At 37.7% G+C, this 27,880-nt stretch overlaps 7 protein-coding genes across 8 annotated transcripts; 4 read left to right on the top strand and 3 right to left on the bottom strand.

Moving 5' to 3' along the window:
- The first annotated feature begins 90 nt into the window (after nucleotides 1–90).
- On the top strand, nucleotides 91–2,165 carry LOC125210957 (psbP domain-containing protein 5, chloroplastic-like). Its single transcript, XM_048110608.1, has 8 exons — nucleotides 91–210; nucleotides 309–490; nucleotides 926–1,034; nucleotides 1,458–1,507; nucleotides 1,675–1,742; nucleotides 1,831–1,928; nucleotides 2,018–2,077; nucleotides 2,141–2,165. The coding sequence occupies exons 1-6, from the start codon at nucleotides 143–145 to the stop codon at nucleotides 1,855–1,857; spliced, it is 504 nt and encodes a 167-aa protein (XP_047966565.1). The 5' UTR covers nucleotides 91–142; the 3' UTR covers nucleotides 1,858–1,928; nucleotides 2,018–2,077; nucleotides 2,141–2,165.
- Nucleotides 2,166–2,169: 4 nt separating this feature from the next.
- LOC125210956 (neurofilament heavy polypeptide-like) lies at nucleotides 2,170–4,076 on the bottom strand. The gene is made up of 4 exons (XM_048110607.1): nucleotides 3,817–4,076; nucleotides 3,279–3,700; nucleotides 2,992–3,244; nucleotides 2,170–2,783 (listed from the first exon to the last, which is right to left on the bottom strand). The coding sequence occupies exons 2-4, from the start codon at nucleotides 3,597–3,599 to the stop codon at nucleotides 2,407–2,409; spliced, it is 951 nt and encodes a 316-aa protein (XP_047966564.1). The 5' UTR covers nucleotides 3,600–3,700; nucleotides 3,817–4,076; the 3' UTR covers nucleotides 2,170–2,406.
- Nucleotides 4,077–4,299: 223 nt separating this feature from the next.
- On the bottom strand, nucleotides 4,300–7,064 carry LOC125210955 (syntaxin-32-like). The gene is made up of 5 exons (XM_048110606.1): nucleotides 6,620–7,064; nucleotides 5,557–5,801; nucleotides 5,287–5,462; nucleotides 4,830–5,033; nucleotides 4,300–4,704 (listed from the first exon to the last, which is right to left on the bottom strand). Exons 1-5 carry the CDS (start codon nucleotides 6,849–6,851, stop codon nucleotides 4,545–4,547), a joined length of 1,017 nt encoding a protein of 338 aa, XP_047966563.1. The 5' UTR covers nucleotides 6,852–7,064; the 3' UTR covers nucleotides 4,300–4,544.
- A 2,224-nt stretch (nucleotides 7,065–9,288) lies between these two features.
- Nucleotides 9,289–10,935, top strand: LOC125208962 (60S ribosomal protein L11-like). 2 transcript variants are annotated; one of them, XM_048108508.1, is made up of 5 exons: nucleotides 9,289–9,411; nucleotides 9,522–9,629; nucleotides 9,720–9,762; nucleotides 10,107–10,302; nucleotides 10,550–10,935. In XM_048108508.1, the coding sequence occupies exons 1-5, from the start codon at nucleotides 9,409–9,411 to the stop codon at nucleotides 10,746–10,748; spliced, it is 549 nt and encodes a 182-aa protein (XP_047964465.1). In that variant the 5' UTR covers nucleotides 9,289–9,408; the 3' UTR covers nucleotides 10,749–10,935. The 2 variants fall into 2 exon arrangements, with proteins under 2 accessions (XP_047964465.1, XP_047964464.1); XM_048108507.1 differs by lacking the exon at nucleotides 9,289–9,411 and having other exon boundaries at nucleotides 9,513–9,629.
- A 1,924-nt stretch (nucleotides 10,936–12,859) lies between these two features.
- On the top strand, nucleotides 12,860–19,342 carry LOC125212787. Its single transcript, XM_048113046.1, has 5 exons — nucleotides 12,860–13,008; nucleotides 13,205–15,765; nucleotides 15,934–17,688; nucleotides 18,244–18,493; nucleotides 18,590–19,342. Exons 2-5 carry the CDS (start codon nucleotides 13,267–13,269, stop codon nucleotides 19,114–19,116), a joined length of 5,031 nt encoding a protein of 1,676 aa, XP_047969003.1. The 5' UTR covers nucleotides 12,860–13,008; nucleotides 13,205–13,266; the 3' UTR covers nucleotides 19,117–19,342.
- Nucleotides 19,343–20,629: 1,287 nt separating this feature from the next.
- On the top strand, nucleotides 20,630–21,187 carry LOC125212211 (thionin-like protein 2). The gene is made up of 2 exons (XM_048112307.1): nucleotides 20,630–20,882; nucleotides 21,037–21,187. The coding sequence occupies exons 1-2, from the start codon at nucleotides 20,630–20,632 to the stop codon at nucleotides 21,105–21,107; spliced, it is 324 nt and encodes a 107-aa protein (XP_047968264.1). The 3' UTR covers nucleotides 21,108–21,187.
- A 132-nt stretch (nucleotides 21,188–21,319) lies between these two features.
- On the bottom strand, nucleotides 21,320–22,968 carry LOC125212210 (molybdate transporter 1). Its single transcript, XM_048112306.1, has one exon. It carries the CDS (start codon nucleotides 22,952–22,954, stop codon nucleotides 21,560–21,562), a length of 1,395 nt encoding a protein of 464 aa, XP_047968263.1. The 5' UTR covers nucleotides 22,955–22,968; the 3' UTR covers nucleotides 21,320–21,559.
- Nucleotides 22,969–27,880: the final 4,912 nt, after the last annotated feature.

The following is a 27,880-nucleotide window of genomic DNA, read 5'->3' as shown; positions in this document are numbered from 1 at the left end:
TATTTCTCTGTAATGGATATCCAGGAAATGACAATTCTGCCCCAAATAAACCACAAATAAAGTATTCCAAGATGAATAAAGATGCAGTTTTTCAGTTATCTTTAACAATCCACATTACAATAGTGGATGAGAGAAGAAGAGAATGGCAGTTGCAGCTCTTCCTACACTGAAATACCATCATTCTCTCTCTCCAAGTTTTGTCATTTTTGGGTACCCCTTTCCTCTCTCTCTCTAAGCTAAGAACTGCATCAGTCTGTAGCTTTTGCTGTTTCACCTCTACACGTGTTACAGCATTTGTATTTTTGCAGAAATAATGCTCAAAGCATGCCCATTTCAAGGAACCGGAAAGCCCAATTAAGTGGGAAGTCGCGCAAAATAGTTGGATGTTCAAGTAATCCTTCAAGACCCTGTTTGCAAGATGGGATTTTGAGGAGGGATTTGATGTTCTTGGGCTTGTCCTCCTCTCTCTCTCTTGCTTTCCCAGTTTTAGGTAAATGCTGAGGAATATTGTTTTTCCCCTCTTATTTGATTTGGACTTCATAGCAACATGACTGAGTGAATTGTGCAGCTTCTTTCTGACATTGTTGGGTTTTGAATGAATTGTGTTTTCGAGCTAAGATTTTTGTGTGTGAATTTAAGAGTGGCTATATTATCTGAGAGAAAAAAACAGCGTAGGTGTTTGAGGAAAATCTAAGAACATTGCAAGTATACACTATCACTATTATAAAGCTTGGCCCCTTTTAACAGAAATAGCCTCTCATTAAGAAAAAGTGTTCATAAAGTTTGAGTGTCTTAAGTTAGCACATGCTAATTGGACTGGCAAGATTGATGTGTGGATTTTACTAACAATTCGACACTGTTTTGTCATCCAATGTCTCCAAGAGCTTGCTGACTTTTCTTGGATGTTGAATTGGTAATCGTACAGGCGCTGGTGCGGAAGAGGAACTGAAAATGGATCTATTTGTTGATGAGACAAATGCTTATTCATATTTGTATCCGAAAGCACTGCCTTCCGACAAATTTGTCTTCAAATGGTAACCAGCAGTTGTTTTTATCAACCAAGATTTAATGATTGGTCATTCTGTTTTACCAACTGAATTATATGATACTGATCTAATAGCTTAGGCATTTATGCCAGTCTTGTTATGGTCAATATTTTTTCTTCTTTTTGTACTATAAACTTAGTCCATTGTGATGTACTCCTATGATAATGAAAAGATGGTACACATACACATCATGCCAAAAGCTATTGCAATGTGCATATTTTTGTCTTTCTTTCTCCCATATTGCTCATGTGTGTGTGTGTGTGTTATTCATGTGATGTTAATGAATTATATACTTTACACGAAGAAGACTTGTTTTCCTTCAGTTCACAACGTTTATTACAAAATGTTCTCTATTTCATTTTTCTTCCATCGCTAAATTGTAGGAACCTCACTCTTTTCATCTATTTGAAGGGTGGAATCTAGAAAACCGGAGCGTTATTCATCAGCTGCACCATTGTCCCGTAAGTCACAATAATTATATCTTTCCTGGTCGATTTAGAGAGCTCGTAGTTTTCCATAATTCTGTCTTTTAAAGTAGGTACTCATATGCTAACTGTATTAATCCCTTTGATGAAATCATGATATTTTAACTGCGTTCTTACCCACACATTTCTTGACCACCAAACAGCTGATGCTCGGCTTCGCATTGTGTCTGAGAGGGTTGATTTCATTGATAACCTCATAATTTCAGTTTCGGTAATATGATCATGCAATCTTTATCTCCATAGTGAAAGAAAAAATGCATTTTCCTGACTTTTACTTCTACCTTTACTCCTATATTCAGATAGGTCCCCTAATCCATTGTTCTTGAAATCTAATGACAAAAGCACGTGGAGTGCAAAAGACGTCGCTGAATCTGTTTTAGCTGACAAGTCTGCACTGGTATTTTGAAATTCATGCAAGCTTCTCTTAGTGAAATACCCTTAAAAACGTGTCGGATTTTGGAATGACGCTCTACTGTTTCACCACAGCGGGTAACTACAAGCCAACGGATGGATGAAAGTTCAATCCTTGATGCACATTCTTCCACAGTAAGTCTGTTTCTGCCAAGTTTTTTCTTGTTTGTGACAATGCAATCAGTTTTTCTTACACAGGGCTGCTTGTGTTTTTCACTAAGGTTAGATACACAGCAAGAAGAGAAGAGGTATTGTATGATACATCTGATCTAACAAGCAAGTACCAATTGAAAAGGTTTCTCGATATAAAAACAAAAAAAAAAACTAAAAAAACATGTTCAAAATGCAAAATTATATTGAAGTTCGTCTACTGCAAAACTAGAGGGCAAGAGCTCGGAGTTTTATTAACCACAGAAGCCCACCTATCTCCATTTGATCCGAGCTCCATAGCTCTGACTTTTTCCTTACCGGATTGGCTGCTGGTTATAATGGTTCTTCTCCTTCTTTTTGGCAGCTGCAAGTTTTGCACTGCGTGCTGCAGCCTCCATGGCAACAGCTCTTGCAGCAGAGTCAACCTCCTTGTTCGATTTCTTTTTCTTAGCGGAAGCCACTTTCTTGAGCCGCTCCTTCACATCAACAGCAGAAGATTCCCCCTCCACTTGTTCAGTCTCATCTTGTTCGTGGGGAGCATCTGAGGTATTGGGCTGGTCCTGAGGTTCCTTTGCCTCTTTGGAGGCCTTCTTCTTCTTCTTCTTTGCGCTCTTGGATTCTGCAGGTGCAGCACTCTCTTTCTTCTCTTCAACTCCATTCAGTTGCACCTCTTTCCCGTCTTTGTTCACATCTGCAAGAGACCAAGATCAGACTTGTATTCCTAGTAATTAGAGAGGGGCAAACTGAAGATGCATTATTTTGACACACACACTATGTGACAGGCTCCAAAAATGCGTGCAAAATAACAAAATGAAGAGCCAGGAAAATCATATGTAGCACACACAATTTTCATGCTCGGACCAGCAGTTCCACATAGATGATAAGGACACATCAATTACCATTTGTCTCATCTTCAGCTTTCTCTTTGGGGTTTACTCCAAAATCGGCTAAAATGGCCTCTAATTCAGCAAGCTCCTTCTTCCTTCTCTCCTTCTTGGAAAGCTGTCTTTCTGTCTCCCTAGGTGCTGGAGATTGTTCAACCTGTGTTTCAACTATAGGTTCAGAAGGTTCTCCGACCTCTGTTCCATGTTCAGGCTCCTCTTCTACATCATCATCACCTTCATCAAGAAGCTCATCTTCACTCTCACTTTCCTAAATTTTGGATGGAAAATCTCATGCCTTATACCTCCAAATGATCTAGTTTCTGAGTTTCATCCACTTTTTCCACACCAGAACCACCCCACATCGCCTGGGGAGGAGCCGTGGTGGCATAGTAATCATCGTCGTCCTCATCATCCACATCCGCCCACGACTTCACTGTCAGAGGTGCCGGAGCCCAGTAAACCGGCTTCTCCTCCCCTTTCTTTGATTTTCCAGAAGCAGCACCACTGCTCTTACCCCCCTTATCAGACTTCTTCTTCTTCTTCAAAGTCTCCAGCGCCGCAAAAACATTGGTGTTGCTCACGGTAAACGATCCCTCATCCCTCCTATTCCCACCTCCAACCATTTTCCAAAAAACCCTCGCGACCGATCGAAAATCTCAAGCTCAGATGTCACAAATCGCCGATTATTTTCGGGACTGGATTTCCCGAAACCAATCAACAATCACTGCTTCCAGAACAACAAATAAAAAAACAAAACAACACGCAATTTGATAAAATCCTAATGAAAAAAACAATCCAAACTATAAGTGAGTTTATTAATCGAACAGAGTGTAGACGGACGAATATCAAATTTCCCGATTATAAATCGCAATTGCTATTCTCCCTAATCCAACAGGCCCGATGAGCTCGAAAATGCGATTGCGAAATGTAGGATTCACACAAAAATAGGGTTTCGAACAGGACAAGAGGCGCAGCTTCTAGGGTTTGGTGTGTCAAATGCGTTACGTTATCTGCCGATTGTAGTTGTGCATCTATATCCGTATGTTAATGCGTTACATATATAGATACACAATATATATATAATATGGAGAGAGAAAGAGAGAGATGACGACAAAAGGAGGAGCTTCTGGTGCAGATAACGTGAGAGAGGAAGGCAGAAGTTAAAAACTTGCTAAATTCAAATTGTTATTTCATTGCATTTCTTTAAGAAATTCATTCTATCCATGTTTTTTGCCTCTTTTTTCAATTCTAATTTAATCTATAATACTCGTAATTTAAATTTCATTAATAGATTAAGATAAATGAAACACAGCAAAAAATATGTGGAAGCAACAAAGCATTATCATACAAACACAAAATTAAAATATAGAATTTTTCATTACACTTCAAACCGAAGTTCTTCTCTTGAACTTCACCTTATAGTAAGAATACACATACGAAGCTCATGAAAAATAGCGTTTCCTGATATACAAAAGAAAGAATTTTACTACAAAACATTTTGGAAAATTATACGGCAGACACACGGCGATGAGTTATCTTCCTGTGTGAGAAGATAAAACGGCTCATCACTAGGCCACGAAGAAAAGGAATATCGTGAGGAAGAAAATCAACACAAAGAATATCTTGATCATTAGCCACCGATTCGACGAGATGCTATTGAGGTACTTGAGCAGAGCACCTTGTGCTCCCTCCACATTTGCCAGTGTGTCTTCCATGTTTTCATCGATCCTATTAAGATGGGGTTCGCGTGAGAACAATGATATCTAGGCATGCATTCATAAATGCTAGTAGTAGATAATATGATCAGATATTTCGATGCATAATTGACTGCTTTTAGTTCATGCTAAAGCTACCTGATAGCAATCTCTCCTTGCTGCGATACAAGAGTAGCCAACTGATTGAAGATACTTCCCAGCTCATGAATTGTAGACTCCACATTTTGAAGAGCCTCAGCTCTACTCTGCATGTAGCTGTCCTGTACGGGAACAATTTGCTGTTGTTGTTGTTGATTTTGTTGCTGCTGCAGCAAAGGCTGGGACTCCCCATCGACCTGATTCCTGTTACAAAACATAAGCTGTGTAAGTAAACTAATCTGTGTATACATAGGCAACTCGGTTAATTCCAAGTTTTTCTGCTCAAGTATTAAGTCCTAAATGGCATCTGACTAGAACCACATTCAAGACCTTGAAAAACTATTTATCAAATACTATCAATTTCAATCAGCAGAAAGTTTAAGAGGGAATATGGCAAAAAATAATTCAATGTAGGCTGTGGTGGGGATACCAACTGGCTGGAACTGTGTGTTCTTACTTGGGAAATAATTGGGATGAAGTTTGTGTGCCGTCAGACCATGGAAGAGGTGTGGCAGCTGAGTTACTGGTCGAAGCCTTTGCAGCCAAAGGACGCTGGCGAACAAAAGGATTTGCATGGCTCTTGGAAGCAGAAGACGAAAACAACTGCCTTCTGTTGTCATGAACCTTGAGGTTCTGTTGAAGACCAAGAAACACAAATTGTGTTAGTAGCTATCCAGGAGGCCAGGATTACAAAGGTTGTGGTGAAAGCATTGAGATATGGATTCACCTCTGTTCGCATGGTTAAAACTTCCTTGAACTCCTTTGTGGTGCTCATCAAACGATTCTTTAGATCATCGACAACCGTAGTGGAATGAGTTGTGGTGTCACTGGAGGTGCTCTCATTGCGTGAATTGGAGAGAAACTGTAGATCAACTACAGCAGAGTTAAGAGCTGTTATATCTTGCTTGATGAGTGCAGTAAGCTCCTGGATTTCCATGGTAGGATCATCAAACACAGATGTCCTCTTTGCCACTGTAAGAGATATACACATTACATTATCAATTCAAGCATGCCAATCGAAAGACCAGACACAGGAAAAAAAGCATAGAATGACAAGCATTGACCATCAATGTATGTGATAAACTAGCCTATGCAATATTTATTCATCTAGAGACTGTTTATTTTGAATGATAGAATATATTGATTAAAGTGTGATCATAGTTTGAAGGATGAGATGGTCAAACAATCTCAAAATCAATCATTCCATCAAAGTAAAAGGACGATTAGCTTGGACTATTTTTATTTATCCATCCTATAACTGAAAAAACACGCACGCCCCCGAAAGGTGTAAACACCCTTTATCGTATACATGGATCTTTGTCCAAAAGATCACAACCATCCTCCAAGAAAAGACAAACTATGATCTCTTAGAGTTTGCTTATTCAAGCACCTAGAGTAATCATTACAATTATACGAATGATCTCATGCTCCTAAAAGTAGTAAAAAAACCAAGGGGCATATATACAAACTTGTACGATTGAACATATGATCTGCAGAAGAACTCATATAATATGATAAATTAAAGAGACAAAAACACCGCCAACAAGCATTTGATCATATTTAGTTAATCAACAAACAACACGTTTTAAGATGCATAACTGCTACTAATTTACGATAAATCAAATCCCAAACACTTCATACAGACAACAAAATAATTAGTATAAATGCAATTCAGTCCATATGCATCTGATAATAACTTCTAAAATTCAGCAAATGCAAAGCATCAGCTCACCACAACAGCCTATTTCTCGATAAACAATAGCAGGATAAGCTACAATTGAATCACTCACGCTTTGCCAGCTTAGCTAGCTTCTGCGACGTCTGATGAATCCCAAACCCAATTTTGGATGCCCTCCGGTTAAATTCCGATTGCATCGCCACCGCCGACCGCGGCGGGTCCTCGCGCTTGGATCGGCTGCTGCTGGGGCCATTCTGCAACGATACTGACTTCTTTGCCCTCTCCGCAATCCCTAAAAACTCCTGCGTACGATCCCTAATCGAGGCATTGCTCTTCACCGACATTGTGCCAGATCAAATTATCAACACCTCAATAACATATATGCTTGATCCCGATGGATTCAAAGTTTAGGGATCGAGAAACAGGAATTCGGAAATTTTAGCCTGGATCTCAAACCCCTGAAATTATTGAAATGGACGAAATCTGCTAAGCCCTAGATCTACGAGAAGAGGGCAAAATTGATTGAGGTGTATCACGCTGTTTATTATGTGTGTATTTCGTATTTTGTAGACGTTTCCACATATGTTTACTACCCTTTATTTTCCACCATTTGTTTAAATGTTAATGAATAGCTTAAAAATCTTGATCATTCATAATTTCATATTAGTAGTGCTACTTCTTTGTTTGATTGAATCCAAGTTTCATGGTTTTTAATATTGCATGTTGACTTAAAAATTCTCAAGCTTAAAAAAAGGCATTGTTAGATTGCATATAAATTGAATATAAACAACTTTTCTCAGAATAGACGATTTTTAAAATGAAAAATGTGAGTGGAGACAATTTTCCCAAAAAAATTGAAAAATTTGCGGACGTAAACTATGAAGTCTTAATATTTAAAATTTTAAATACATCAAATTTACTCGTATTATAGTTTTGCGCAATGATTTTGAAATAAAATAAACAAGATTACAATTTTTTCGAATCTCTTAAGCGTTGCTCAATTAAAATCCGTCATGTGTCTTGATTTTAATTTTTCCATAACCCCAATAAATATAACGATTGATTATAGAGTGTAATAATATCATATAGTAAGGACTCGTTTGATACAAAAGATGGGACATGAGAAGATATGTAAAACAAGATAAGAAATACGAGCTTCATGTTAAGATATGCAAAGATATGATTTTTTTCCGTTATTGTTTGATAGAAAAGAAATTATCTAAATTTGTATTGTATATTAAATAACATGGCTTAACTTGACAAATTGGTGAGATACATAAACAAGGTTAATGTTATAATTTTGGTAAAATTAGATAGGGCCCTGGTCTTATATTAGACTTTGAGTTAAACTTAACTATGATATCAAACAATTAATGTCCATATATAATTCTCTATCTTGATATTACTAACTTATCAAACATGTGTAATACAGATTAATAGGTGTCAACTATGTTTTTTTTTCTTGTCATGTATTTTAGTATTTTGCATTCATTAGTAATATATTTACTTATGTGGACATAGTATATGAACTCAGACCACTCAAGTTTCATCCGTTGTGCTATGCATACATTGGGCTTAGCGATCAATAACTTTACAGATTGCACATAGAGTTCGGGAGCTGGAAATCAAAATATAGAAAAGTAGAGTGTAATGTTAAGTGTCAATTTCGACGAAAGCTTGATTCATTTTAAACGGTTCAATAGTTTGAGTAATCAACCACAATGAATCAATGATGGATTTACATAGATTGGGCCCGACTCCAATCAATATAAGAAATTATGGAGTTGTCCTTCACTGGGGAAGGTATGCAAGAAAAAAAGTTAAAGCTTTTGCAGAATTTTCGGAGAAAAAAAATGGAAGAAAAATTGTGATTCAAAAGAATGTGAAAATTAGAGAATGTGATTAGACTCCACCGACTAGTATGAAAAACAAGTCAGTTTTGATTACAACTTTAGAATATAAATACAAATAAAATAAATTTTTTTACATCGAGCACGTCAACCAAACAGGTACAATACCCAGGATACAGGATACTGATCAATAACAATTGACAAGGGTCACCACACGTCGCATACTTTTTAGATTTTACACAGCAAAAGCGGAGGTAATTTTATTATGATTCGGACGAAGGGTTTATTAGTATTTATTATTGTAAAAAAAAAAAAGTCATGCATAAGTGTATATTTTAAGAAAAACAAATATGAAAACTAATGTAAAACATGAAGAAACATGACATGTATTAAATACAAGAATGATGAGTGCATCATAAAGTAATAGTTTTAGATGCCAAAAAAAAGGCTTATACACTCGTTCGTGACCTCATAGATAAAATCATTATGATAAACATTTCATATGTGATACTTTCTTATTCCTTGAAACATAATTTTACCTACTTACAAAAGAAAGCTGCTACTCAATATCTTCATCGAAGGTCTAACAAAATATGCTAAGGGAACACGCAAATTTAGCTCGGTGGGATTGACTCAACTCATAACCCATGTAGGATTGACTTACAACCCGGTGGGATTTTCATGTGTGCAACTATTTTATATACCCACTTAAATCCTCTTAAAAATGTTTTAGACATTGGTTTTTTCTGATGCCATATAGTATTTTTTATGTCTTTACTTTTATAAGAATAAAAAGTAGCAGTACCTAATATTCATTATTAATAATTTCTCCTGTTAGTTTTTAGCTTGAGTGGTCAAATGAGATAGTACAAAACCAAAATTTTAGCATGACCGATTAGAAATTAATGGACTGCCCAGAATATATATTCAGCTGGGCCTAGAAGCTGAGATCCAGCCCACACAAGAAAACCCTATATTTTTAGGGTTGGAGTTCAGTCTCTCTCATTAAATCTCGCTGCCGCCGTGCCTCTCCGCCATCGACGATTATCCAATGGTGCGTCCCGTATTTCTGCGTTGTAGACATGTTTAATCCATCGTATATTTGTCATCGCGTTGGAGGCTCCATCGATATGTCTAATCTCTCGCGTATTTGCTATGTTGCAGGCTTCAGAGAAGAAATTGTCGAACCCGATGAGGGAGATCAAGGTGCAGAAGCTGGTGCTCAACATCTCCGTCGGAGAGAGCGGAGATCGTCTCACCAGAGCTGCTAAGGTACCGAGCACATTGAGCTCCCGCCGCCGGAGCTTTGATTTTTCAACAATTCGATGTTTCTGAGCTCACTGGTTTTGTTTTATGTACCAGGTGTTGGAGCAACTCAGCGGTCAATCTCCTGTTTTCTCCAAGGGTATCTTTCAATCATATTTTAATTTCTAATTTTTTTTATGTTTTAAGACGCATGAATTCTTCAGTTTTATGTTTATGTTTTACTGATTGTTTTGGTATAGAAATTTAAAGCATTCTGCGCAGAACCAATAAATCTATTAATTCACTGAATACATCTCCATTTCTAGAGTAGTTTTGACCCCCACTTATTAAATCATGTTGATACAATAAATAGAATATTGTATTTGTAGTAGTACACATCTGAATATGTTTGACAAGAATCTTATTTGTATAGATTGAAGCTTAAGCAAATGATCAAATTGAAATGTTTGCGACTCTGATTGAGTTATCTTTCGTAATTTGTAGCAAGATACACTGTTCGATCTTTTGGGATTAGGAGGAATGAAAAAATTGCTTGCTATGTTACTGTGAGAGGTGACAAGGCAATGCAACTCCTCGAGAGTGGCTTGAAGGTCAAGGAATATGAACTGTTGAGGAGGAACTTCAGTGAAACCGGATGCTTTGGTTTCGGTATTCAGGAGCACATCGATCTTGGAATTAAGTAAGCAAATCTGTGATGTGAACTTATCTTCTTTTAGCAAAGCCTTCCATTTAGACTACACTTATGTAGTCTAAAGTTTTATGTTTTCTAGGCTTATAGTAGTAGATTCGCTTTAAATTTGGTTATAGATTCGCTGTCAATTTGCATATTGGTGTTTGTATTTTTGTGATACATCATCTAGTTGCTTGTTTGTATATACTGTATTGAAAAATGAAGATTCCTAACATGTTGCATTGATAATTTATAGGTATGATCCATCTACTGGTATCTATGGTATGGACTTCTATGTAGTCTTGGAGCGCCCTGGTTATCGCGTGGGTCGTCGCCGTAGGTGCAAGTCCCGTGTTGGAATCCAACACCGTGTCACCAAGGAGGACGCGATGAAGTGGTTCCAGGTGAAATATGAAGGTGTGATCCTGAACAAGGCATCTAACATTGGAGCTTAAAATGATCATTATCTTTTATGGTTTCATTTGTTTCACCTTTTTTTGCTAAAAGTTTTGTAGAATTTTATCAACAGACAGGTCTTGCTTCATGTTAAGATTGAAATTGTGTCTTAAATTTCATTACTGGTGGTGTTTGATATGCTTATGGATGTTGGTAATGATTAATATCAAGATTGGTTTTATGTCATTTAACTATAGTAATTTAGTATTTTGTTGGATATCAACAAAATGAAGCTATTGTTTTTACTTTTAATTGAAAATTTGGTTGTCTTTTCTTAGCGAAAATTTTGTTTTTGAGAGTTCAATTTTTAATAGAATAGTCGGATTTAGGTCTCGAATATTATGGATTTATATCTTTAATTAAAACCTCCCTTCCCTCCTATTTAAGAAATTTAAGAAAGGTAAAGAATGGTGGTATGAAAAAGTTAATGGAATATGAGTTAATTTTTTTATATTGAATTTATAGTAAAATGTGGGTGAAGTAAGTGAAATGTAGAATCTATTTATGATAAAAGTAAAACGTGGCTTTTATTATGACACAAATCGAAATGGTAAAAATGTAATTTTTATTGTGGAAAGGATGTAGTAACTCTCAGTCTCAGTTATAGTAATTGGTAAATAAAGCAGTGTGCTGCATGATTGGTGTAACTATAGTTATTCTTCTTTTTAGCGATAAATATTAAAAGGTGAATCTGAAATGTAGGATTATATGCATTGGAAGATTTCCATACAAGTTACTAATACTTAGAGCCATACCAATAGGAAGACTGGAAGAGCATTAGCCAAATCCTATCCTAAAATGCCTTGCCTTAACAAATAGAAATAAAAAATCAGACAAAATTCGGAGAAAGTTCGAACATACATCATCAATAAAATAAAATGAAGTGCAACGGGCCATATATATATGTGTGTATATATATAGGAAATAATAATAATAACAAAGAAATGCGGCTAGGCGGTGCTCGGTGCGCAATAGGCGCCGAGAGACTGCCTAGCCCACCGCCCAAACCTGAGCTCTCGTCTTTTCTCTCTCCTCTTTTCGGTTGGGCTCATGCAATAGGCGCCCAGCCAACCGCTAAATCGCTTGCCGATGGCTAGGCCGCCTGTTGCTATTGCTCTTAATTCGTATACATCACTGTGACTATAATATAAATTTATAATGCTACCCTTCGTCCATAAATAAAACTTCCATTTCATCTTAGGGTTTTATGAAATATAAAAAAAATGTTGAAGTGTATTATTTATTATTATTATTATTATTATTATTATTATATATTCCTTTCTTGATGTCCATGAAAAAATAATCTGAGAGCATGAGTTTTAGTAGTAATATGAAACTGGTAAACTATATGAAATTATGAAATTGGTAAAATATAGAAAAGAAGATAAAAAAATATGTAATTTTGGTAAAATATAGAAAAGAAGATAAAAAATATGTAATTTTATGGGAGATAGGTAGAAGATGAGCAATAAATTAGAAATAACTTTTTGTTTTTAGTATGGGATTAATTCTGATGGATGAAAATAATAAAATGACAAATTATTTTTTGTAAATAAATGGAATATTGATTTTATAAAACACGGATTAGTTAGCGAATAGCATGAAATTCATTTAATTAGAAGGAGCAAGCAGAGTTTTAAATACTGTCGAGCTCGTGGGGCCAGACATGTAAATTGGCGCGTCATTAACTTCCTCAATTTGAAACCACAACGGTATTGATCATCGTAATTTCGCCTCTTCCAAAGGTTAATTATGTCATTCACAATTTTCAAAGAAATTTTCTACAACCACGTCAACATTTTCTAGAGTTTAAACATCGAACAAGTTATTCGTCAACGCGTACAAACAAAGGCCTCAACAACTGGATTTTGATCAAAAAATTTGGTACATTATTTATTACCCTGCAACACCAACTTCTTGATCTCAGCAGTCAAAATTAAGAATCAACGTTGTATATATGGTCACGTGGAACTCTTGAATAATATAATTTCCACTTAATTGCAAAACCTTACAAACCCTAAAATTTTTCCCTTCTCTTTCCGGAAAAAATAAAATTAATAATTTTATTTTTAGAAAAAAGGGAAAGGTTTTGGGGAAAAAACAAAATAGACAAAAAAGAGCAGTGAATCAAATTAGGGCTTCAAATCAAAGCTGGAAATTTCTCCTTTTCCCCATTCTCTCAATTCCTTTCGAATTAGAACTCTTTCATGCTCGATCTCCACTTCTCTAATGGCGTGGGCGCCGTAATTCTGATTATAGGTACAGTTCATGTCTATATGTCGCCGGATACATACTTGCATGTATAATCTGTGCATTCATTTTCGTGCTTTTTCTTAGTTTGCCTATCAAATCGGCGTATTTTGATAAATGAATTGCCTTTTGGTGTATTCCAGGAGAGTTTGATGGGTTATTCATGGATATTTTCCTTTTTCTTTTCGTCTGAAATTTGTGGCAGATCTAAGTGGGACATGAAAACACAGGAGATTGTGTATACTTGATTAAATTGAGGGATTATTGATGGAAAGCAGCAAAAAAAAGTCTGGTGGCGTTGAAATTCCTAAGAAAAACCGTTCATTAGATCTCAAGAGCCTCTATGAACCCAAGTTTTCTGAAGTAAGGAATAGTAAGAAGAAAGTTTGTGATGAAAATGATGGGGAAAATGTTAAAAAGAAAAAAAGGAAGAGTAGAAAGGAGGTTCCCCTGAGTAGTCTCGAGAGTGATGCTAAGAAGAGTAGGAAGGAGGATGTAAATGGTGTAAAACCAGAGCTAGATTTTGGAAAAAAATTGAAGGACGGGAGTGAAGGTCTGCATGAAATCTCGTTGCCTTTGGGAAACAATGGAAGTTCTTTTAATATCCCAAAGCGTCCACGGGGTTCTGTGAGGAGGAAAAAGTTGAAAAGTGATCAAGGTTCTGAGCCGACCAGACATTCTGATTCTGCTGATTCTGCAGGAGAAGTCAAGGCTGAAGTTACTAAATCTGAGGATGGGGAGGCCCTCAATGACCGATTAGCTCAGGTAACAACCCCTCTATTGGGTAATGACAGTGTTTCAACTGTGAAATCCAAGAGAAAGATAAATGGTTCTAGTTCAAAATCAAAGCAGAAGTCTGATTCAAAACCTGCTGTGAAGTCTAGTGGTTCAAATGTGAAATCAAAGCAGGAGGTGGGAGCTGAAGAAGTTGAAGATGACAGGAATAGTGAGCCTGGTTCAGCTTGCCACACAGGGAAAGAATGTAATCCAGTTGTAAATAATAATGTTCCACCGCGTAAAAGAAAGCAGAGAAACAGTCAGAAGAAAAAGGATGTAGTACTTAGCAGTGATAGAGGTGGTGCCGAGGCTAAAACTAAGAAGTCTCAACCTTCTATGGGTAGTTCATCAAATAAGCTGTTTGTTGATTTTGTGGATGAGGACGATGATGATGAAGAGAATCTTGAGCAGAATGCTGCAAGGATGCTCTCCTCTCGGTTTGATCCAAGCTGTACTGGCTTCTCATTGAAGAAGTCTCCAGTTTCTCAGAAGGCCGATGGATTGTTGTTTTCATCTTCATCTGCTCGGGTCTCTTTTACCCGACAGGCCAAGTCGTTCGCTGATGGACCGTCTGCATCAGCTGATGATCAGAGCAGAAATCTTAGACCCAGGAGAGGAAATGCAGGGAAAGGCATCCCAAGGAAACGACGCCATTTCTATGAGATTCTTTCCGAAGACTTGGATCCATACTGGGTTTTGAACCGGAGGATAAAAATATTTTGGCCACTGGATGAGAGTTGGTACTATGGCCTTGTGAATGATTACAATTCGGAAACTAAGCATCATCTCATAAAGTACGATGACCGAGAGGAGGAAATTGTTAATCTCCTAGATGAGAAATTCAAGCTTTTGCTTCTCCCTAGTGAGGTTCCTGACAATTCGAAAAGTAAGCGGAGAAGGGCCAAAGATTTACATAGTGGACAAACAGCTCCATCAGCGGGTGATGATAGCTGTACAAGGGACCCTCTTGATTCTGAACCCATAGCGTCATGGCTTGCTAGTCAATCTCATCGTGCCAAAGCTCCACCAAAATCTTTAAAGAGACAGAGGACTTCACTGAAGCACCTTCCTTTGGCCTCTTCATTGTCATCCGAGAAAACTGACTACTCAAATAGTGATGTAGTTGACTCAATGATATTTAGAAGTAATCCAGATTGTGAATCTGCATCAGTAGATAGCTTACTTGATGGCCAAAGGGGTAATAACTCTCTGCATACTCACACATCTCCAAGTGAGAAACATGTGGTTTATGTTAGGAAAAAATACCGTAAGGCAGTTGAAGGAGGTAATTCTGTGTCTAGAGCTGTTAAAGCGTGTAGAACTTCTCCATGGACTGTACCACCACTTTCCCCTGTTGGTGTTGGCTGCCGACCTTCTAAAGGAGGATCTGGCAAGCTACTATGGTCATTTGACTGTCAAGGCAAATTAAGACTGAAAGATGCTTTTCTGGAATCTGACCAATTCAAATTCGAGATTTGCTTACCTGGATTACCATGTCTAGGGACTTCATTTGAATCAGGGATTTTTTCACTGCTTCATGACATACTTATGCTTCAACATGGGGTGTTGGTGGCCAGTTCTCCTGCTGTTGTCCTGGAAATGCTTTTTATAGATACTAATTATGGCATGAGATTTCTCTTATATGAAGGCTGCCTGAAACAGGCTGTAGCTTTGATCTTACAGATCTTGATTGTCTTTAGTCAATTTGATGAAAAGTGTAATGACGGCATGAAATTACCTGGAACCTCAATAAGGTTCCAACTTTCTAGTTCTCAAGATCCAAGGAAACAGCATGTGTTTGAATTCTACAGTTCCTCCAAGCTAAAATGTTCAAGATGGCTTTACCTGGACTCGGAGATTCTGCAACATTGTTTGCTCATTAAACAGCTGCCCATCTCAGAGTGCACGTATGACAACATTAAGGAACTTGAATGTGGCAATTTCCAGTCATGCGTACCTTGTAATGGTTTAAAACACTCGTCAAATGAGGTATTCTCTTATCTTACTTATTCATATGCTATTTATACTTTTGAAATATTGGTTTTATATCCCTCTTTTTTCTCCCTAACTGTGTTTGTAATAGCTAAGATACTGCGACCTGGAAGTTGCCATGGATCTGTTATTTAACAGTAATGGTTCTCCTTCTTTCACTTCCAGGGTTTCAAAAAGAAATATGTTTCTGGCATTTTGCCAATGGGTATTTCCCGAGAAGCCCGTAATAAAAGGATGACTCAGTCTGCTTTTAGTCTGGCCGCAAAGCCTGGAAAAGTGCCTCAATTCGCTCTTTCCTTTTCTGCTGCACCAACTTTCTTTCTAACTCTACATCTCAAGCTACTGATGGAACATAGTTTTGCTTGGGTTAATCTCCAACATCAGGATGCTCTCTGCTCTTCAGAAAGTTCTGATGCTATTTGTCAACCAGGTGCAGAATGTGCTCGATTTAAACCCAGATTCAGTGCTCTTCAAAATGGTACTACTGGTAATAATATCAGAAAATTGGATGCTAAAGCTCCTGGTCTCATTGGTTTTCAACAAGATTCAGGAAGAGGTGTTATCTTGGCAAGCAATGCTGCTGAGAATGCACGTTCCTCTAAAAATATCCAGAGGGAGAATCCTGAGATTGATGGAAGGGGTGGATGTCTCAAAGAATTTGCTGGAAATGCATCATCCAAAATTATTAGTCAACCATGCCAGGATGAGCCTAGGAAAGAAGCGCACCAACTGATTGATGCACCCGAAGTTTCATCTATGCCTACTTCAATCACATCTCAAACTCCCGCCCCTAGGATTAATTCCACACCTGGTGCCCTGAGAGTTGACATTCCATCTTCTGAATCAAGGCAGGCCTCTGATGTGGATTGGAAAGTGCATGATGAATTTATGCATAAACCCAACACTATAGGCTTCAGAAGCTCATGGCAGCATAGTGGAAGCAACTCAGTTTCTTCTCCATTTGGACATAAGCCCCCAGTGTGGCCTGATGGAAGCCCAAACTTCAAGCCCAATGGATTCAGTAATGGACCAAAGAAGCCACGCACTCAAGTTCAATACACATTGCCTTTTGTAGGTTGTGATATCAGTGAAAAGCAAAAATCGCCAAGCACAAAATCTCTTCCTTGCAAACGAATTAGGAAAGCTAGCCTGAAGAGGATATCTGATGGTTCTGGTAACAACCAGAAAAATGTGGAGTTGCTTCAGTGTGTTGCAAATGTACTAGTCACCATTGGGGACAAAGGATGGAGAGAATGTGGAGCACATATTGTTTTGGAAGTTGATGAACATAATGAATGGAGATTGGCTGTCAAACTTTCTGGGGTTACAAAATATTCCTATAAGGTTAAACACATTTTACAGCCTGGGTCTACCAACCGCTACTCACATGCTATGATGTGGAAAGGAGGGAAGGACTGGGTACTGGAGTTTCCCAACCGGAGCCAGTGGATGCTTTTCAAGGAGATGCATGAGGAATGCCACGATAGGAATATCCGTGCAGCATCCGTAAAGAATATCCCCATCCCTGGAGTACGTCTGGTTGAGGAGAGTGATGATCATGGAAATGAAGTTCCTTTTGTTCGGAATCCTATAAAGTATTTCCGACAAGTCCAAAGTGATGTAGAAATGGCAATGGATCCTTTGCATATTTTATATGACATGGATAGTGATGATGAACAGTGGTTGATGGCACACAATAGTCGTGCTGACAAACATGATGAGATATCTGAGGAGTCCTTGGAGAAGGCGATAGACATGTTTGAAAAAGTTTCCTATTCTCAGCATCGGTTGAACTTCACAGATGAAGAAATTGAAAAGCTTCTGACTGGAATGGGGTCAACTGGGGCTGCGAAAGTTATACATCAATACTGGAGGGAGAAGAGGGAGAAAATTGGCATGTCTTTAATAAGACATCTGCAGGTCTGTCAAAAACTCAGTTAATCAAATTGTAGAATTTGTAGCATTACATATCGTCTGTTAAAAAACTTTTTGTCATATCTAATACACTAGACTGTTAAATAATTTCTCATTTATAGCATGAATGACTTTTCAAATGCATTTTAGCTGTGTTTCTGGAAAGGAGAATAAAGCATCAATGAACGACTTCTTTTAGAAATATAATCCTCTGTGACATGCATGCTTTAAGTTGATCTCATAGATTTTATTGTTTGTCGGTACCTTGTCTCTTCAGGCGAATATATAGAGCTCTTGGATCATGTATCTGATTAAGCCCATGACATTAGGTAGGGATCTGGAAATAATTATATAACTGAGTGCGGCTCTTGTTATTTTCCCAAGCCTGTCGAGCAACCTTTGACATAATTAAAGCTACAGACTTAAATGGTCAAATATATGGTTTAGTTGTTCATAGCAGCCTCAGAGCTGTTATATACGAGTGATTTCATCTGTCATGTATGCATATAGTCTTTCGTATTGTTGCTCCTTGACTCATTGCTGCTATTGTTTTGTACTCAGCCTCCACTTTGGGAGAGGTATCAACAACAGCTGAAAGATTGGGAGCACAAGGTTTCTCCTGGATTATATGCCTTTTCTGCTGGTAGTCAGGGGAAGGTTCCTCCTGAAAAGCCACCCATGTTTGCATTTTGCTTAAGACCACGGGGCTTGGAGGTTCCCAATAAGGGTTCCAAACAACGGTCTCACAGGAGACTTCCAGTTTCTGGACACCATCATGCTTCCTTGGCAGACCAGGACGGTTTTATATATGGTAGTATTCACTTCTTTCCTGTTGTAATTGTATCGATGTTTATTAATAATATTACCATTGTCCTTTTTGTTACCTATTAACACTCTATCATGGCAGGGAGGAGATCCAATGGCCATGTTTTCGGAGATGAGAAGATGTTGTACGCAAGCAGTCTCCATCACGACTATTCCGATGTTTCACCATCAACGAGGGTACTGTCTCCACGAGATGCACATTTCTACTTGAGCACCGGACCGTCAGGCAGCCCAAAGTTTTATAAAAACAAATCAAAGAAGCTCGGATCATACCCCTCTTATAGCAACCAGCAGATGATGATCCCCTACACCCCCAGGTCAACAGGGAAGAGAAACGCGAGCCAGCAATGGAACACGGGTGTGCCCGAATCACCCAGTCAGAGGCCTTATTTCCTCGAAGGACCTGATAGTTACGATCTTCCCGAGTTCAGGGTACGTGATGCATGTGGCGCAGCGCAGCTCGCGTATAAAATGGCCAGGCTCAAGAGGGAAAAGGCTCAGAAGCTGTTCCACAGAGCTGACACAGCTGTCCAGAAAGCTGTGGTTGCTCTGATGAATGCAGAGGCCGTCAAAGAGCCCTTTGATGGCGACTCGATCGACATAAATTAGGAAAGAAGACGGCGTGGTTCTTGTTCCGTTCGAGGAGAATAACTCTCCCATCAGCCGAGAGGGCACGATCCTATCATCGTCCTCGTCTCCGCTGTGGGTGCATAGAAAGCCGCGGCTTTCCGATAAGCGAGTTTCGATACTTTGTCCATAATATAAAGTCATTTGTAGCGTGATGGCTGGGCAAGAATTTGTAGATGGCGACCTGTCACCTCTGCCTAGTCTGATACAAAGACTCAAGGGCAGTTTTGGTAGACGCATGCTTCCTTTTTTTTTTCCAGCCAAAATGATGCAAGAGGCGCCTGGAATTCTAGTATTCAATCACTGTACATAATTTTGTTGCCTTTTTTGCCCTCTTCATGGTTTTCTAATTTCTACTGAAATTATTAACCTTTAGAATTAGGCTTTAGTGCTGAATATTGAAGGAGTTAGTGGCCCAAAATAATATACTGTTGATTGCACTATGGTTACGAGTTGTGATCCATCAAAATCGTCGTGTTGGTCCCGATAAAAAGGTTTTATTTTATGAATTTAAGCAATAAAATCAGTTTGGTGGGTAGACTATATGATTTAAAATGTGTATTTTTATCATGTTTTTTAATTTCTCTTTCCAATCAAGTAACTATAGTTTATATTTGCTGCAATATTTCATCAATTGCATCAATATTCTAGTACAATTTTTTACTCAATATTTTAACTTTGGCGTTGCCTAAGAAACCTAAGTGAAAACTTACCAATAAAGAGAGGACAACACTTCTACCATCTCTTTAGTTAAGTGGGCTGGACCGGGCCTGTCTGAGATGAGTTGTACATAAATTTATTTTTTCTTGCATTTATGTTTTACTTAGTGAGTAACACTAATTATGTAGTAGTAGTACTACTATAAGATTTGACTTTTGACCAAAAAATGTACTTAACTCCGTTTACGAATAGGAGTCTCATTTCTTTTCGGTACGAATTTTAATAAATGTTAAAAGAAATTAATAGAAGAAAGTTAGGCCATGTTTGGTAGGAGTGATAACTCATCTATCTATGGAAATCCATGAACAAAAATGACCAAACATGCCATTAGTGGAATATGAATCACACTTATTCACACTTGTATATGGAGAATTAATATTAAATGAGTGGAATGATATAGTGGGATGTGAATTATGAACCAAGTCTCCTATTTGCGGGCGGACCAAAATTAAAAAACCAGACTTCTATTTGCAAACTGAGCGAGTAGCAGTTAATGCTCGTGAATCTCATAGCTGCACTGCAATAAATCAGTTGACTTATGGTGTAACAAAAAAACCCAAGAAAAGTATAAAAAAAAACATGGTCATTTTCCCTTCTCATTAAATCACGTAACTTCTACCTAATCAGAAAGTAGATGTTTTGAACATTTAGTATATTACTACATGAGTCAAAGCAACGATGAATTCAATTTTCAAGTCCAAATAAAGTCTACTAATGTTGTGGCCTTATATATAGAGCTCCCATCTTCTGCACTCTGCAGCAAAAAAAGAAGAAGATGAAGTTGGCCGTCGTAGTCGTCTTTATTTTGATGGTGCTGGGAACTGGTGTGGATGCACAGAGATTGTACAGCTGCTGGGGTGGGTGCTACAACAAGTGCTTCATACAAGGAAGAAACACCATGACTCTATCTCAGAAGCTTGCTTGTAAATTTTCATGTCTCAGGGCCTGCATTCCTTCTACTCCTACTGATTATGCCTACTACTGTCGCCGTCGTTGCTCCCTCAGACAATGCAGGCAACTTATCACTGGTCGCTACTCTCTCTCTGTTACGAACTCTAATATCTCGTATCAGTTGCGATTGGCCAACTGATGTGTGGTTTATAGTCATTTGAAATGAGTTCTCCTGTTTTGTTTTGATGTTATACTATTTCTTTCTCTCATGTGATTATTGATTTATTGCAGATGGTCCAAAATTGGAGGAATGCTTTGGTAGGTGTACTGATTTCTGCAGTGACAGTGTAGTAGCTCCATGAATAATTTTTGGCTGCCTTAATTTGATGAAAAATGGTTGGCTGTTGTGATTGATGATTCTTCATCTTGCAATGAAATAGTAGTCCACTACTTTACTACTCTTGCATTTTTCCCAATTTCATCTTACATATCCATATTCTAGCAATAAGTCTCTAATTCGTCCCACAAGAATATGAACAATTCATCATTCAGTACGACGCTCCATAGATGTTTGCGTACACTAACTTTGTACACTATTTCAACTATATACTCCTAATTTCTAACCCCCACTTTCCAAGCATACTCACAATTTTACAACAAATGGTCCACCACTATTCAGTCTCGGTCTTCATTTACAATACACACTCACCTTAAAATTTATTTAAATACGTCGTATTGAACCAGAGTGTACACACGCTTACGGGACAGAGGAAGTACATTATTCTTTTTTATCGATTTGGGCTAATCATGAATACTATACGTTCCGATCAAACCAAAACTCCGAGCATGACTTCACCTCCCCCGCCCTCCTCACCCGGAGCAACAAATGCACCACCATCCCACACAAGAACCCTAGCGCCGCGCTCGACCCGACCAACGACACCGCGGTGCACACAAGCATCACTAGCGCCTCGCTCTTCGTGCTCATATCCCTAGCACACATGGCGAGCTCAATCCCAGCAAAGAGCAACAAAACCCCCAACACTCCCACAGGAAACTGCACCAAAACCTTCACCAACGAGCCCCCCAGAGCCAACCCTAGCACCAACTTAGCCGCCCCTAACAGCGCCACGCAGCCCCCTGACCGGCCCCCGAATTTATACTGCCCGGCCAGCCCGCCCGCCCCGTGGCAGCACGGCATTGCCCCGAACCAGCACCCGGTCAGGTTCATTAGACCGACGGTGATCGACACCGACGTCGCCGAGACGTCCTTTTCCGGGAAGAGATCGGTGGAGAGCTTGCAAACGGCGATGACGGAGTTGAGGATCGATAGCGGCAGCTGTGGAATTGTGCCTTTTATGAACCCTTCCTTCCATGAATGCTTCGAGATTTTGATTACACTGATTTTCGACGGCCCGAATTTGAAGTGATTGATTGCTTGAGGTCCTCTCGCGATGGCGAGGATTAGCCCTAACAAAAAAATTAGGAATGCGGATGGAATCGATGCGATGAATTTTAGGAATTTTCTACTTCTCCTTCGATTTGGCCGATCGATTTCGATTTCGATTCCGTCGATTTGGTTGGTTTCTGTTTCTGTTTCGGTTTGGTCGCCGGAGCCGTTGATGAGGAGGATGAAGGAGGCGCAGGCGAGGGCGAGGATGAGGCCGTCGAGGCCGAGCCAGGGGCGGTCGCCGGCGGATTTGGATTTGGCGAAGTTTTGCTCGGATTTGATGTATTTGACGGCGGTGATGGCGAAGGAGAGGCCCTGGGCGAGCTGGATGCCGCGGACGACGGCGAGGGGGATGAGGTTGTAGGCGAGGTGCATGAGGCCGGTGGCGCCGAGGAGGAGGAGGGCGGCGGAGGTGAGGATGCCGGCGGCCATGACTTCGGGGATGGCGAAGGAGGGGTTGGAGATGGCGACGGCGGCGATGGATTTCATCGGCTGGACGGGCATGGGGACGCCGTAGAGGGCGCCGGTGAGGAAGTTGTAGAGGCCGGTGAAGATGAGGGTGGTGCCGAGGTCGAGGTTTTGGGAGAGGGTTAGGGCTAGGATGATGGGTATGTAGGTGCCGAGGTCGCCCATGGCGCCGTTGAGCTCGCCCCATTTTGATGGGAATTCTAGGTTGCGGCGGAGTTTTTGCGCGAGGTGAGATGGGGATGGGGATGGAGAGGTGGCGCCGGCGCCGGAGTTTTGGGGCTGCGACTCCATTGTTGTCAGTTGCAGTGAGGTGCTTGAATTTTGCATGTGAAACGATGACATGTGTATATATGCACCCAAGTAGTAGTAAAAAAATTATTACCGGTAAAAGGTCCTCTTCTAATGCTTATAACATCAAATATCAACGGGTAATATCGTCATTATGTTATCATATGATACCCGACTCGGGTATCCAGTCCCGAAAAATCGGGTATCCAGTCCCGATTGTGATTTTGATTTTTAAAAAAAATTAGTTACAAACTTTAGGAATTTATTTAATATTCTTATTTATCCCGATTGGCAAATTTAATACAAAGTTGAATCCTCACCCTCTTCCATATACATACTATTATTTTTACTGTTAGTTGGATATTAAATATATGTATAAGAAATTAAACTATACAAAATCAAGACACCTTTTTCTTTAGTGTTCAGAATCCAGACACCATTTTTCTTCTGATTTAGAATGAAGATCCAATTTTCTTGTGTTTTTAGAATCAATACACCATTTTTAGTGTGTTTTAGAATTAAGGCTTTGAATTATAAACTTATTGTAATTCTCAAGACATTAAATTTTCCCTTCAAACATAATCTAAGAAATCCAACTCAAATAAGGTGGAGGTGGCAGCAACTTTAATTTGACATGGGGATTTAATACAATGTCAATAAGAGCCAAAGAGGCAGTGACGGGATCCTACTATTCCGGCGTCTTCCATGGCTTTGGCAGTCGCGGATGGCAGAAGAAACGGAGGGCGGCGACCGGGAGGAGAGCACGCGGCGCTGGGAGAGGAGACGACACGGCGGCGGGCGGCGGCGGCGGAGGGAGGCGTAGGCGAGAGAGAAGAGCAGGAGAGGGGAAGGAGAGGGAGGCATTATGAATTTTGGGACCTACGCTAATAATTTACTAAAATGTACTATAATTAAGAAAGATAATTACATTTAATTAGAATAAAACCATAATTTATTAATTTTAAAAAACAAATCGGATAATTCGGGTATACCCGATCGGGTATCGGGTAACCCGATACCCGATAATCCAAATTTTCACTACCCGATCCCGATCCGAAACCCGAAAAATCGGGTTTCGGGTATCCAATTACCCGATTTTTTCGGGTTTGGATATCGGGTATCCAATATCCGATACATGTGTATATATGCACCCAAGTAGTAGTAAAAAAATTATTACCGGTAAAAGGTCCTCTTCTAATGCTTATAACATCAAATATCAACGGGTAATATCGTCATTATGTTATCATATGATAATTTTTATATTAACATAATGTATTACAAATATTAATAATATGACGTGGGGATATCAACACAAATACAAGAAAATATCAACACAATTTTATTAATATTTTACATACACTAGATTTAAATACACTATATTGAGATTTCTTTGTGCATTTGTTGATAAAATCTGTTTATCAACATATACAAAAAATTAAAATATAAATTATCAAATTTTATCATCCGACGTCGGAATATATGTAATTGAGATCTCATTGGAATCCTTATAAAATTACCTTTAATTTGATACCCCCTCTGTCCCAGTTTTGGAGTCACATTTTGCCATAAAAGTCCGTCCCAGTTTTAGAGTGACATTTAGAATTTTCTATATTTGGTCATACAATTTTACCCCACTGTTCATCAAAATGTCATTATCTACATTAAAATAAACCAAACAAAAATAAAAAATCAAAAAGTCAAAAAGGGACACACCTTCAACCAACTTCCTTCATTTATTACACACTTCATCATCTCAATTCATTTATTACACACTCCATCATCTCACTTCATTAATTATATACTCCACCAATTCCTTAAAACTCATGTCGTAACTAAATGTGACTCCAAATGTGGGACGAGGGGAGTATATTTTTTGCAAAAAAAATAATTTAAATCAAGAGAATTATGTTAATTTAAAGTTTTGAGATGATTTTAATGAGAGAGAATTGATGTTAATACCTTTAAATTTATTTACTAATTATTTAAATTTAGAATTTGAGACACTTGTCATTATTTTAATCATTAGATCTCTTTATTTAATGACTAATAATTGATCTTATTTTTGAATTATTAATTAGTTAGCCATTGATTATAATCCCTAACCAAAGTTAAAAAAAATAAACTAATGAGATTCATGATTTTGTTATTAGCTTGAATCAATGAGAAAAAAATGATAGTACACTGTAATGCAAATATATAGTTGCATATGAATTCAAATGTAAATCAACACAACATTTTTTAACTTTCACAGAAATTTTACAAAGCTGATTTCTCCTTGGTTTCCCAAATAAACTTCTCCCAAAATACAATATTTGTAATTGATTTGACACGTCTTGGCATGATAATATAACTCCACTTGGGAGTTTAAAATCTGCAAAACAAAAGTTAAAAACATCAAAAATAAAATTGTGAATAACAATTTCAGGCTATAAGTTTAAAAGTACTAATACTCACTGGGTGTGTAATATGTCTAATAGCGAGTGCATAGTATAGATACATCGGTGCACTTATTGCGTAAGGTAAACCGTGTTTTTTCCACTGGTACAAAAAAAATTTGTTTTGCACCCTCGAAACACTCTGATTTGAACAAATTTGGCCAATATTATGATATTTCATCCTTATATAAAATTAAGTTAAATAAAAATACTAATTAAAAAAAAAGTAATTAAATCCTTTCCAAGCTCCTGCGATCGTTTAACTTTCTCTTTAATTATGAGATTCTTACGATCACATTTGGTGAGCACAATTTCTCAGGCATCAATTTGCGGTCAAATGTGGAGATTTCGAGAGAGGTTAGATTTCAGTTTGTATTTATAAATTAATTTGCACTTTAATGTATTCTTTCTTTTGAGTTAATCTAATATTGAAGCACAAACACAAAGTAACGTACTATCTTAACTATCGTTGAACCATAAATGTTGTAGATGCTTATTGGGCCATTTAGATAGTGCTTTCACTATAGCTAAACCCGAATTATTTATAGCTGATATGTTTGAAATTAATGACTTGATCTCATCAACACAATTTTTTATCTACGAACATTACCACCTAAGTTAAATTTATCATGAAAATATTTATAGATTTTTCTTTCATGTTTTCACTATTCTAGAAAGAATTTATAGAACGTTTCCTTTTCTTTATTTATATTTATGTTATATAATCGGAATTTTCTTCCAATATGTTTTTTATTTTCTAAAATTTACTCCTTTTCAATCCTACTTTATGAGATGTTTTTTGATGCACATGTAGCTTGGAGGGGTTGCTTGTCTTTGGTTGTTTTCATGTCATCATCTCCCGAACAGCGTCTTCTGCGTTCACTCGTGTTTTATGCGGATAGAATATTTATACGTCAGTCAAATTTGACTTTGTAAGTTAAATATACGTTTGACTTCAATTTTATATGACAAATAAAATTTTATATGAGCAATTTTATATGAAAAATAAAATATGAGCAAGAGAGAGAATAAACATAGAATAATGAATGAAGAGGGGCCAAATATATGTGCACAGTACCCCTAAAAAGTTTGAGGGGCCGTTTGTGAAAAGATTGAGTAATAGCCTCTTAATGAGGCATAGAGCATAATCTTCTGTACAATGTTCTTTGGAATAATTAGCCCACTATTGATGATCATGCTTATACTTCAAAACCACACGCCATTTATAACTAATAACTCCAATATCACCACTATATTTACGATATTAATAATTGTTTGTATGCTTTTTTTTCTTTCTAATTTTCAAATACTCAAAGCTGAGCTTTTTTTATTTTAGGAATGATTTCTAAAGTTGCAATTAAAATCCATAAGTATAACTGAATCTAACAGTGTTTGTGAGTGTTTAAATTAAAAGTGTTCCTAAATTGAAAACAATGTCAAACAAAAATAGAAAAGTGGCAACTACTCCCTTTAATTCCCATTTACTTTCGAAGTGAATAAATTTTTCCTTTTTCTGTATTTTTCTCTCTTTTTATGGAAATATTTTCTTCTTTGCTCTCAAAATTGTGTATCAAAATTGGGTTGGACCATAAATTCATTTATATCTCCTCCCTTCTCCCCATTCTTTTTTTTCTTTTTATATCCATATGGTGATTATTGGATCAAAATAATGGCCCATTCTTTTAACTCTATAGTCTCATTAGAATAGAAGCCCAAAATTAATCTGTTCCCTCTATTACGAGTTATGACCGAGAGAAAGCTACATATGAATTGATGGTATGTTCCGCCTCAATATAGACATTTCATTTTTACATTCGCTTCTTTTAAAAATAATAATAAAATAAATAGTTAAAGTGAAGAAAAAATAAAATAAGATAGAAAATAATAAGTATCGAAAAGAGTACTTAACTTTTTTTTGTAAAATTATTTCCAGTTTTTGTATCGTGAAAATCTATATATATTTTTCTAGATGAATGCAATTACACTTTGATAGTGTTGGCCTAAGTCGAAATTTCAATCGGCATAATTTAATAGTGTTAGCCAAGTCGAAATTTCAATCGGCATAAAGTAATGGTTAATGTACTACTCCCTCAGTCCCGCTCAAGATGACATGTTTTCCTTTTTAGTTTGTCCCAACTAAGATGACACATTTCATTTTTTGGTAATTTTATCTCTCCAATTAATACACTCAACCATTTTTTCTCACTTCTATTAAAATATCATTCTTTTTTTATCTCTCTACTTTAATACTTACACTCACCTTCTATTTCTTCAATTAAACACTTTAACCAATAACTCCTAAAATCTCGTGCCGGCTAAGCAATGTGTCATCTTAGTCGGGACAGAGGGAGTAATTTGTTAGTGGCTTAAAACAATTCATCAAACAAGAAAATCAGTCCATGCCCATCCGAATTGAGAATCTATTACGGGCCATGTTGATAATTTAATTCGTAAATCAAATAGAAAATAAAATCATGAAAAATCTATTTAGCCA

This window comes from Salvia hispanica, chromosome 3 (assembly GCF_023119035.1).
Source record: "Salvia hispanica cultivar TCC Black 2014 chromosome 3, UniMelb_Shisp_WGS_1.0, whole genome shotgun sequence".
Classification (NCBI taxonomy): domain Eukaryota; kingdom Viridiplantae; phylum Streptophyta; class Magnoliopsida; order Lamiales; family Lamiaceae; genus Salvia; species Salvia hispanica.
Note: the sequence above shows the minus strand (reverse complement) of the source record. Positions and strands in the feature narration are given on the sequence as shown.